The 12,894-nt window shown below is 39.1% G+C and overlaps 1 protein-coding gene across 2 annotated transcripts in view; it reads left to right on the top strand.

Moving 5' to 3' along the window:
* CERS6 (ceramide synthase 6) overlaps positions 1-12,894 on the top strand; it is a 112,924-nt gene that overhangs the window by 24,067 nt on the left and 75,963 nt on the right. For both annotated transcript variants that reach the window (XM_032113750.1, XM_032113751.1), the window contains exon 2: positions 12,241-12,346. In XM_032113750.1, the coding sequence (XP_031969641.1) occupies positions 12,241-12,346 (106 nt within the window). The remainder of the gene's footprint in view (positions 1-12,240; positions 12,347-12,894) is intronic.

Here is a 12,894-nt window from a genome sequence, read left to right as displayed (position 1 = left end):
TGATAGTCTCCAGTTTCTTGAAGCCCTAATCTGCTTCTTCTGTGGCTTCAGTAAAAGTGGCAGAGAGGGACAAGTGTGGGAGAGGAAGCCCAATCACTTCAGGTGGCTGCCCTTGCTTAGGGTGCTGTGCCTGGGCAGGTAGGAATGGCTTGGACCAGCCTGCCTCATTCTGTCTGCGAATTTTAACAGTCCTTATTTTTTTAAGTAATACCAATTTAAGGATAAAACAGGGAAAATAATTTATTGTGTTGTTTGGCTGCATGCTTCTTTAGGAATAGGTTTCCTGAATATCTACATGTATCTCTTATCTTTTTGTATTGGTAGCTAATTAGAAATAAACTGAGGAACCAGATTTTTGTACCAATTAGGAACTGGATTTTGTTCTGAGTTTGTGTAAAGTGTCTGGAAAGAAATATGACTCTAATTCTTGTATTTGAGTAGTCAGATACTATGGTGAAGTTTGATTGTATATACATACAAATGTATAAAATGTACACATACACAAATATATAAAATATATGCCATTACATATGCTTTATATATGTATGCTTTTTTCAGTGTACTTATATGTGTTCATATATGAAATACAGTGAATGAGTACCACTGTGATAATTCTTTGTGATTAATACCTGCCAGCCAGAATGAAAATTGGTTCCTCTTGAAGCTCCTGAAAAAGGTTTGATGATTTTGTGACCTAGCTCTTGGAATCAAAGCTTAACCTCCAAGCCAAACCAACCATCCCTATTTCAAGTACTTACAGAAGTACAACCATCCTGCAGTGAGGTATCCATGACCTATTCCCTCTTCAAAGGGAACAGAATGAAGATTTAGTGTGAAAACTCTACTCAGAGCAGGGAGGTTCCTGAAACATGTCCTACCTCCTTAGGTAGGGAGAAATAGAATTTGCACCAGAGGTAGTGGTTTGCCCGTAAGATTGAGGCACATATTGAAATTCTCTCTGTCATATGCCGTGGCAGCCCATCAGCTGTGAGTTCAGTACGGAAGCTGAACTCACAAGAGGACAAAGATAAAGCTTACAAATATTTGAATACTTTATGGTGTGTCCTTTCGAGACATGAAGTTGTTGCCACTCCTGGGCAGTGTGATGACAGATGACAGCAGAGCATGCCTACAAGTCATGCAGGCAGGCTGGGTCATTGGCTCAGACACAAATGCACACTTGGAGCAGACAGACAGAGGTTTGGGCTTTACCTTTCTTGCAGCACTTGCCTTTGCTCAGGGCCTGGTTGCACAACCCATGGAGCAGGGCAGGAGGTAGAATCCTTGTGCCCCTCAAGCACTCAAATATTTTAAGGACTTAAATTATTTTTTTAAATGTCCCATTGAATATAAAGCATCATTTCTCGTCTCTGCTTTCAAAAAATGTTTTCTAACCTGTTATAACTTAATGAGTTTCTGTTCTTGGTGAGCCATATAATTTCCCAACATTTCAGATGCCTTTTAGTATTTTCCAGGAAGGTGCTGCTGAACTCTTCAAGTTCTATTCTGTTACTTGATAAGGTCTTTAGTAATAATATCAGATAGACTGTTCGTTGTTAGTGATTGCTAGGGATTTTTAACAACATCTTCATTATTTGGCCTTCTGGTAGTAAATAGATCAGAATAAGGCAAATACATTAGAATTTAAGAGGACGTTGATGAGACAAGTTACCATGTGCTGATCAGGCTGAGAACTACCATGGAGGAACCTGGAGGAGTAGCACTGACTTTCTAGTGGGCAGAGCTATGTTATTTATCAAAAAGATTGCTGAGACTTTTGCTTCTTTAGACAGTTTCTATAAGTCACTTAGCAACCTTTGGGTCTGCCCAAGTGGCAGGTAACTGCAGTTTCTTTTGCACCTTGAAATTTGCTTTGGTAGATGAAGGAGAACTGCACTAAAAGTATGTGTACATGTCAAGAGGCCAGTGGATGGCATACCTTGACTGTAGACACAGTTATTGCTCACAATTTAAGAATTTTTTTGCTCACATGGTAAAGATGTGACCACGGTAAAAGATAAAGTAATGCTGCAGGGCCTGGAGGATTAGAACAGTATCGTTGTATTCGGGTAACCTACTGTGATTTAAAAATGGTCAGATTTCGTTTCTTTCTGTGCTGTCTTCCTGCCCTTTTCCCTGTCCAGTGTTGAACCTCATTTGGACCATGTGTCTTTTCATATGTAGGTGTTTTATGGTTGGTTTTTTGCTTTGGTTGTCCCCCACTTGCTGAAATGAAGGGACATGTCAGCTCTGTATTCTAGAAGGTGGCAGAGACGGGTAGGAAATCTATAGTGTCAGGAGTGACAAAGGATGCTTTGGGATTGACTGTTCATTTTTACCCAGTGGAAGAAATAAAGAAGCAAAAATGAAACTGGCCAGTAATGAGTTCAAAATGAAGTGGGATGGTTCTATCCTTACAGAGTCTGAATTTACACCAGGGAGCTCTGCCACAGACTGGAAAATTTTCACAGGCTCAGTGAGCTACTAGTGCAGCTTGGGGAGGGACTGTCAACTCTTTGGGGACTGCTATGTGCAAAGATGCCTTTTTTGGTCTAGAAAGTCCCTAAGCCACAACTTTCTAGAAGTTGGGAGAATATTTTTGTCTTCACTGACCTTTAGCAGTGGGCTACAATTTTGGAGACTGAATTTTACCATTGACCTTGACTTGTGTGTCCTGATTTTAGTGCAAAAAGGGTGACAGTGATACCTTCAGAATTGTATTGTCCAGACATTCTACAGCCTTGGTGATTCTGGAGGAGGGCAGCTGAGAGAAGGCATAATGTGTGAGAGGTGGGGGGACTGGAGTGTATCTCCCCTTCCGTTCCTTCTCCCTCTGCCTGACTGTGCTTGGAAAGTTACAGAGTGACTAAACTTTATTTTTAGGGATTACAGAGAAAGAAAGCATTAGACAGCTGGCTGCAAAAATATTTATTTGTGACCTTCGTCTACATTTGTGTAGTGCTTGTTGCTATTCTGGAGCATGTAGTTCCTCCTGACTTCAGTCTTAAGAGTTTAAGGAGAAACTGAAATGCTTATAACTTTATGCATATATACTTTTTAAAAAAATTGCTTCCATATTTGGAAAACAAGACTACTTCTGTTTGTCAAATGCTGGCCTTATTTGTGCCCCATTTTTGTACTAACATGTTGACTGGAAAAGCAACTGGTAGAGTCTGGGCTGGGGTGGTCCCATATTGGTGGCTGAACACCCTCTGCAGTGAGTTAGTCCTGTTATGAACTAACCTGGAGAAAGGGTTAAATAGATTTTCCAACTCAGTGGGGCAAAAAGGTTTAGCAGGGTGTGTGAACAGGGTCTGGTACTGAGTCTGTGATCAGTGGGGTCTGGCTTGCAGCTTGTGATGGGAGCTAGCAAGTATGCAAAGGTAGCTCAAGCCAAACACGCTACTGGTCATGGTTTTTGTTATTGATCAAAATCTCAGGAAAATGGGAGTATTTTTAACTTTGCACCATGAGGAGATGTGTATGTTCAGTCAAAAAGGCAGGATAATATAAATGTGAGAAATCCACTGCGAAGATTAAACAGTTTTACGGTGGTAGAAAGAAAGGTATGGGTCAGTCATATCGGTTGTGTTTCTTAAGAATAACTCTGTTAGGACAAAGCATTTCCTAACACTGCTGTTGAATGATAAGGATAATTTGTTTTATTTACTTAAAATTATGTCTGTTTACGCTGTACTAATCAGTAAGTCTGAAAGCTGAAATACAGATACCAAATCTGGTTTTTTATACAGCTACCTTTCACAGACTGTTGGATAAAGTAGAACTTGCTATTATGTGAAAATACTTCTGGGAGGAAGTTCTTGAGTCTTATTGCCCTGATGCAGATTACTGTGACCAGATTTTCTTCCCTGAAGTTGATCTGTGTAAAACCAAATCTCACTTGCATGGCAAGAAAACACTTGATGCTGAATGCTGTTTTGCTAAGACAATATGTGAATTTATAGGGCACTCTGTTTTCCAGATGTAAAATTACGTAAACCTTTTCAAAGATAAAGCATTGCTCTTGGAAGCAGCAATGGAGTGGTTTTATACAGCTAATATGTGTAAATGTCAGAATTCCTATTGAATCAAGTGTTACAGGTGTAGGGCTTTTCTTTAGCCTGCCTTCTATATCCATCTTCGATATATTACAGGAAAGAATAATTTCTGTTAAAAGGCTGAAAAATGCGTGGGAGTGGTGCTGTAGCATTTCAGGGGCTGTGGCAGTACTTGAGTGCAGCTGGCAGGTCCATCTGGCCCATGGAGCAAACCTGACAGAGCCCATGTGCAGCAGTGAGTTGGCTTCTGCCACCTCTGCCTCCTCTGCCTTCTAGGACCCTGCCCATGCTAGATCCTAGCACACACCTGCACTCAGTGAAGTATTGCATTGCACTTCTTTTTATAGATGAGCAGTTTCTCATTCCAGACCATCAGTTCCACTGGCCTTCAGTGGCACTGCAGGCTTCTGCCAGCCCTGTCTGCTCTGCGAGTTCCAAGTATTGGAATAGATGAATTTTCTACTGCCAGCCTGACATGTAATTTGAATTTTGTTAGGAAAGATGAGCAATACCCTTTGTTAAGAAAGATTTCAAATCTTCTTTTTCAAGTCAACCTCTTCTTCAAAGAAGTTCCCAGCTCTGTGTTTAAGAAGTAGCAGGATATGGGTGATTGTTGTTGGTTTTGGTGGGGTTTTTTTTGTTTGGTTGGTTTTGGAGGGTTGTTTGTTTGTTTGGGGTTTTTTTGAGTTTTTTATTGGTTGGTTGCTTTTGTGGTTGGTTTTTTTAAGCCTTCTAATGAAACTTAGAATACTTTGTAGAAATGCTGAGGTCAAAGACATGTCTGCTTGTTAGAAGGGTCTGTTGGGTCAAAACTAACAAAAAGCTTTTAAAATCTCAGGAAAAAAAAACCAAACTCCAAAGCAGTGATTTTTCTGCTTTTTTTTTTTTTCCTGTCCAGTGAGCATGACTGCTGTCTAATAATTTGAGACAAAGAAAGACAAAACCTCACTAATTTTATAAGCTGAATTCTCTTGCAAGCTGCTTAGCTGTCGTTTTTTGGAAACACGTGTGGATTGTACCATATAGTGTTTAGTTTGTATAATTTAATGTGAGGTATGGGATGATGATGCTGGAGTGGGAATAACAGCTAATGCATCTCTATGGGAAGAGAAGGAAAAGCACTGAACGTCTCAGATGGAAGGCAGATGTGTACGCGTGCTTTTCTGAAGTCATTTCAGGAGGGTTGGGAATAGGTCCCCCTGCAAGGGTTGGCTCCGTGCTGTCCTTGCCACTGCCCTCTGAGGCGCTGCTTGGGATGCTTGGCAGGAGAAGGCTCTTGCTGACATACGGAGTTGTGTGCTTGGCTTTTTGCTTGGACAGACAGGTTCTTTCCTTTGAAAAGGTTTAACTGTGGGAGTTTTGACCCATTTCTCAGGACATCCAAAAAATTTTAGTGAAGCTAACTTTCCTGTGTACATATGTTTTGGATGAGATTACGTGCATTAAGACCCCTGCTTGTGCTTCAGACATTGTATCCCATTGGGTCTTCTGTAGCGTAAGTTGTTGGGAAACATAAAGCCAAAACCAGTGCTGGGATAGGTATACTGAATTGACAGCCCTGATTATCTACTATTTGTCCTAGGACTATTAAGATTTTTCTGGGGTTTGTGGGGGGTTTTGTTTGTTTTATTTTAATTATTGCTAATACGAGTAACTTCTGAGTTAAGTAGGTCAGCTATACCAAAATAACAAAACAAATTCAGTAATTGTTTTTGAGTTTTGTGGCAGTAAATTGGTTGAGCATCTGCTCAGAAACAAGCCTCTTCTGCTTTTACTCATCCTTAGAGCAAATTTAGACTGTTTCTGTTTAAAACCAGCAAGCAATGTCCAACAAGTTAGACAATTGTAATCATAAATCCCTGCAAAAATCTGTGTTTAGTGAGCATAAAGTAGATGAGCGGGGAAAATTTGCTCTGCATCACTCTTTCAAAAAAAGGAGCCAGACTCTTCAAAACAGATTTGTGTACATTGTCAGCACAGAGACAAATTTTTGCTGGTTTAACTGCCTTCCCTGATATTTGTACAGATATACTGATAGGAAACTATGAGGTTTTATGAACATCCTTGATTGGCAAGGAATAGTTTGCTTGTTAGGTTTTTTTTTTTTTGAGCTCACAGCTGTCTGGTGTTAGCAACATGAGCAGCCTTTTATGCAAGCACCACTTGAACTATGCCAGTGTCTGAGCGAGAGTTTTTAGCAGTTTCACAGAGATACTGTATGTATGCAATCAGAGCCTACCATTTAACTAGAGTTTGTTATCACAGAATGGTTGATGTTGGATGGGACCTCTAGAGATCACCTAGTTATACTTGGGATGACTCAGAGATGCGCTGCACATTTTAACATTCACCACAGTTTTCTCAAATTACTCCACACGTACTCAGCACACGAAAAGGAGACTCAACTCTCATCGTGCATTGACAAGCAATTAACTCAAATTTTTTTGTGGACATGAAGGGCTAAAACAGAACTGCATATTCTTGGGGTACATGAGGACTTCATAGCCAAGGTCCTGCCTGTTTGCTTCATGGTATTTTTTATTTGTTAGCAGAAGTCATGTAGGAGCGGTCTCCAGGGAGATTTTGTGCAAATCCTTTGTGCCATGCTGAGTTATCTTCTCAGAAAATGGATTGTTAGTTAGGGGATGGCTGGTATGTAATAACGGCCATTAGTCATGTCTGTTGGTCCATAATGTGACCTACTTTTGATAAAAATGAGTGACAAAAGGGACTGATTTAAGCTGTGATTAACCAAGATTTTTTAGGAAAGTGTGAAATATGTACTGGCTTAGCTTTTCTTACTTGCACTAATGAAAATTTCTGAGTGGGCTTCTGTATTAAAGTCAGTCACAAAATAAAGTTGCTTAAGTGAGGGAAGAAACTTTCTGTGCTTAAAATACTGCAAGGATAAAAAAAAGGGTTTACTAAGTTGTGTGATATAATGTACCTAAATGGTACATTTGCCAGTTATTGCTGAGTTTGAGACCTGGTAAGACTCTTGCAGATCCTTCCCTCTGATGGTAACTTATTTTAGATATGCCCATTTTAAGTGCAGAAGTGTAAAACACCCTTTTTCCTTTGTATCAATCACCCGTGTTTTGATTTAGGTTCTCTTGAATGGATAATCTTATCCTTTTGCAAAAATAATTGATTAACATATATCACTTAGCTAAGACTGTCAATTATTTGAAGACTGGTGTTTCTTAAATTGATGGTTTAGAAGAAGCTATTATTTTCGTTGTGTCTCCCCATATGTTATAAAGAGCGTGAATTACATGAATAATTCATATTCAGTGAAGTTAACTTTCCTGTGTACATATGTTTTGGATGAGATTACATGCATTAAGACCCCTGCTTGTGCTACAGACATTATATCCCATTGGGTCTTCTGTAGCATAAGTTGTTGGGAAACATAAAGCCAAAACCAGTGCTGGGATAGGTATACTGAAGTGACAGCCCCGATTATCTACTATTTGTTCTAGGACTATTAAGATTAGCCCTGTTAGCTTAATTTTTGTTTGTTTGGTTGGGTTTTTTTGGCCCTCTTTGGAAAGCCTTGTTAATTCTTGCAGACTTTTTAGGAGGCTGTTTAAAAAATCCCAAGCCCGTAATCCCTAATTACCTGCTGTGGGCTCTGTGGTGGTATAAATATCTTCAGAGCTGCTGAGAAACTGTCAGACATGAATTTGCTAAAGGGCAAAAATGGCAGATGTCCTGCTGGTGTGAAAACACTACATTCTCATGCTATCAGAGGGCCCTACAGGCACATTCCCAGCGCCCCAGATGACTAAGACTTACTATCTGTGTCTGGCCAGATGCAGGGCAAAGATTACATGTTACAAGTAGGGCTGTTTGATCTGTAGTAAGAAAAAAAAAGATGATTTTACTTTTCTTCTCATCCTTCATGTGATACTTAAAAAATCCTACTTATTTGACGCAGACTTTGCAAGTGCAAATGAACATCATCCTCCAGGGATTGTGAGGGGTAACATTTCAAATTAATTCTGAAAGGATGGGGGTTTGTTTTCCCCAGTGTTGGTGGTCAGGTGGGATTGTTTCCCTCACGAAGTACTGCACCTGCCTGGGGAAACCCAAAATGGTACTTGATTAAATTGATATACTTGTGGTGAAAATGATGTTTCTTTTTATACCCTGGAAGAGGTGGGGGATCATTTTGCAAAGGGTTTTCTGACCCCCTTCTAGAGACAAACTGATCTCTGAGTTTGGGCTGGAGTAGGAGGCCTCACTGTTGTAAATAAGTGAATTGAGAAGGACAGGATTGAAAATGCCAAGCAGTGCCTGCTTTGAGGGGGTACGGGGCACTCAGATATGGCCTTCGGGCACACGCTGGGCTGTGTGGGCCTGCAAAGGCTCAGTGCTTTCCACACCAGTGCTCTGCAGTAACCCACCTTATCTGAACCGCCTGACTGTGGGCTTTTTGGTTTGGTTTGGTTTTTAAATGTGGCTTTCAGCTGTGAATGAGGAACCTGCCTTTTAAAAGGTTCTTGAATTCTGATTTTAATTCCCTTGTTTGTGTTAGTCTTTCATTTCCAGATCCAGAATAGATGGGACTGCATTCAGCAAAAATGTGTTTGTCCTTTAATTTCTGTGTAATCAAATAGCAGCTTTCAATTCAGCAGTACTGAAATCCGTTGAAAAAGAGATTTTAGTGTGGTGTTTGTTCAGATTTCCATGTTTTAACGAGAAAAGCTGGCAATATACTCAATTCTGCTGTCCTTACTCTTTCACAATAGTTACTCCCTCTTAATTGCAGTACCTTATGCAATAAAGAGTCCCATGGGTTTCACTAAGACTGTTTAGGGAATTGAATACCACAGTGTTAGCAGAAATGGAAAAAATGAGTAGTGCTTTCAAGAAATGCAGCATTTGGCAAAACACTCATAGTTTGTACATGTATCAGACATTAATTCTGGTTTTTTACTTATGAATCAATTTAAATTATTACAGAAAAATAGCATGTTAATGATGTTTTTTATGACACCTAGTGTGACATTTGTGATCCTACTAAATGAATTCTACTTTAAAATTTTATTGTAGCCTTGAAAAATAATTCTTATACTGTAAAGTATAGCTTGAATTGATTACGTTTTTAAATGAAAAATAAAAAACACCTCGTATTTTACAAGTTTCATCAGAAGTAATCATGTGGACGAGGCTTGGCTCATACATACTTGAATCAGTGGTCAAACCTGCTCAGTATTGCAGGTATATAAAATGTTTCGCTTAAAACTACTTTGTTTCTCTTGAGTATCCTAGTAGGACCTTTGTGGGTTTTTTTTAGCTTTCCCTGTCCCTTCATCGCAGACATAGCTGGCCAAGATAATCCTGTGTCTTGCAGCTGTGTACCCTGTACATGTCCTGGCTGTTCTTTGCTGTCCTTGTGGACCAGCTCTGCTTTAAGTCACATGCCCATTCCTCCCATGCATGTGAAAAACATAAGCAGCAAAGGCAGAAAAGCTCAGGTTTGTGTTTAGAAAATGTGTTTTGTTTTAGGTAATGACTATAACATCAATATTACAATTTTTTTAAAAAAGGAACACTGGGGCTGTGCTTTGTTCTGGATTTATCTAGGCTGTTCATTAACATGGCACGTAATTTTAAGAATGTAATTTAAGCAAACCCAGATGGTTTGCTTAGATTTAAATGAGGATCGGCTCAGCATGAAACTTGTTGGAATTGCTTCTTGTTGATTTTTTTTTTCTAACTGGGACTTTTTATCTGTTTTTTTTTCTTTTAAATTAGCATGTTTAGGGAACTGCCTTTCTATTGGAGTTATATTATGGCTATCACAATCCTTCACGCAGGAGAAGGAGAAGGAGAAAAGCAAAACAGAAGTTGAAAGATGTATTTTATTAAAATAATAAGCAAACAAAACAACAGCAAAAACCCCAAGCAAACAAACAAACCCCCCACCAATACAAACACCCCCCCCCTCCCCCCACAACTAAACAAAAAAACCCCATACCCTCCAAATAAACACAAAACTCCCGAATCATGTGTTACTTCAGAGGAGACTGACTTAACAAGTGCACAGAAAATCCATCTGAAACAATTTTTATTTTGATTTTTGTGTTTATTTTATGACTGTTTCTTGATCTTGCTGTTGATGGTGGAGGCTGAGCCTGGGTTCCTCTGTGAATGCATGAAACTGCTGCTGCTGCAGTTGTCTTCTCTTTCTTTTGTTTTCACTCTGCCTACAGCATTCCTCGGCTCCTCTACTTTTAAATGTTCCTTTTATTGCTTTGTAAAATTAGCTTTTACACTGATTGACATCGCCTTTATTGTCTCCTTAAGGATTGACTCTTGTCTGGCTTTATTGCTTGCTCTTCAGGAAATTGTTTTTATTGTCTTTAAATTGTCTTTAATAATGAAGACTTGAACTTCTGGGTGTTTTTCAGCTCTTTGATACAAAAGAAGGACATAGATGCTAATATTCTGAGCCCCGCTGTTACATGATGAAGTGTTTTAGAACTCCTTGGAGTTGTAAACTAAACTTCTGAAATCAAACTCTGTTGGCTTCTTCATCTATATTTTTGGTTATCAGCTAATAGCAATGGCCCGGACTGGTTTGGTTATGTCTGTGTTGAACTAAAGAATACAATTCTCACTTCCTCTGTCAGCTTATACTTTAACTAATGTACAACTTTCCAGTGTGGCTCAATTATACTGTATTTAAATCTAACATGCACAAAGCTTACATGCTTCTCTTTCATGAGCAGAAGACTGGACTGCCTTCTTGAGCTTAGCAGTGAAATTGATTTCGTCAAATGTCTTAACTCTAAACCAGGGGATTTACACCTGATGCAGTGCCTTTAATTGAGGTGATGCTATAGAGATAGTGTGATGGTTGCAATCTGCAATCAATTTAGATTGCCACCAAACTTTTGCAGAATGTAAGGGGGTTTTTCTTCTGTAACACGCTAGGAACAAATAGTAAGATCATTGATACATTGCATGTCTTTTTGGATATTTGTCTTCTCACTCTCAAACTGTCATCAACATTATTTCGGGCTGTAGAATTGCCTTTCATAAGGGAATAGTGTCAGTGTATCAAGAAGTTTTCTCTAGGACAACAAGGTGGTCTGGCATCACCCATCTTTCTTTACCAAATGCTATTGCTGTAACCACTGTAACGTTGCCTAGGAATTAATTCCCTTTAATTAGCTGTGCTGTCTTAAAAATGGCAGAAACAGCAGTTGTAGCTCATAACAGTGCTTATAATGGGGCTCGTGTGCAGGTTGGAATTCAGTGATTTTTAATAACTTGTGGTCATTCAGCTGGATAAATGTGGAACTACTTAAGTACCAAGTGTTGTTTTGGTCCTTGTTGACAAATGAAGTTTTAGGAAACAGAAGCCTTTTAAGTCAAATCAAGTTTTATAGTTCAAAGATGGCAGAAGTTCATAGTGTTCATATATGAATGTGATACCTATACATAGTTTGTAGCTTTCATGGGAATTCCAGATTTGGGCTCATAGTTACAAATAATTTAATTTTTCATGAGTAGAGTAGTGGTCTTCGAGTAACGTAATGTAAACTATGCAATACAACCCTAAAATGTATCAGAGAATTTATGGGTTAGTGTTAGGATTTGGGATGGCCTCCTATTTTCGCAGAAGAGTTTGGAGAGCAGAGCATTGCTTGTGTCTCTGTACCATGTAAATTTTATGCTTTTAGAAAATTGTATTGACTGGGCAGCTTAAGTGCTTGCTGCCTTTCAGGATTCTGAAATTCCATTGTGCCAAAGGAGTCCTGAGGCAGTAGCTACTTTGGAAACTGATTTACAAAAACAGCTGTGTTTGGAGGATAATATTAGATGCTTCTCATCTCTACAAGCTGCCCTGCTCTTTTCATTAGTTGGTGCTTCTCTAGGAGGCATTCCTCTCATGCTTTTGTTCTAATCTCTTTCTTCACAATATGAAAGGAAATCCGCTGTTTCATGTGTTCTGCAGAGTTCCTTTCATCCTTCAAAATGATGTTACTTACTTCGCGATGTAATTGCCTACATGAGCTTGCTTTTGAGCTTTTAAACTAAGTATTGTTTTTGTTGGCAGGTTATAGTGTTTGCTCATTTCCCACATGTCACTGATTGATAACAGTAATGAAGTAAATAACTGAAGGATTTCACCTGTTTTCTTCTTTCATTTTTCTGTTTCTCACAGGTTCATTGCTAAACCATGTGCCTTAGGCCTTAAAGTCCAAGCCAATGGACCACAGAAAGCTCAACCTAATGCTATCCTGGAAAAGGTTTTCACAGCTATTACAAAGGTAGAGTGTCTAACTAAAATATTTACCTTATGAAGTGGGATGTGGCACTGTAAACTATGTCTGAACAAAGCAAAGCTAACAGATAAATGCAGTGCTGCATTTTTACACCTAAAATCAGAAATGCAAATATTGGGGATGTCATTAGTATGCCAACTTGACCAGTTGTGTATCCCTTTGTAACGTCTCCTGTAAGCTTTCAATCAAAAAAATTGTCACAGAAACACTTTGTAGATGCCATATGGCCACCAACTTTTTTTTGCTTCTTATCTGTTAGAAGTTCTTGCAAAATTGTCGGGGCTTTTTGAAAAAAAGAAAGAGCTCATTGTTAGCCAGTAATATTGATACTGAGTTTTCCATCAAACTTCAAATCTACTCCTTCTAGGGGAACTGCCTGTCTTGCTGGTGTCCCAGCTACAGGAGAACGAGATAGAAAGGTGGAAGAAACTGATTGAATAATGTTTTATTTAGAGTTTGCATATCTTTTTGTACAAGTTTTTCCCCCACAACTTACCTATCTGTCTCTACATCTCTCACCATATGACATCTCA

This window comes from Corvus moneduloides, chromosome 7 (assembly GCF_009650955.1).
Source record: "Corvus moneduloides isolate bCorMon1 chromosome 7, bCorMon1.pri, whole genome shotgun sequence".
Classification (NCBI taxonomy): Eukaryota; Metazoa; Chordata; class Aves; order Passeriformes; family Corvidae; genus Corvus; species Corvus moneduloides.
The sequence above is the reverse complement of the archived record's forward strand: the minus strand, read 5'-3'. Positions and strand labels throughout refer to the sequence as shown.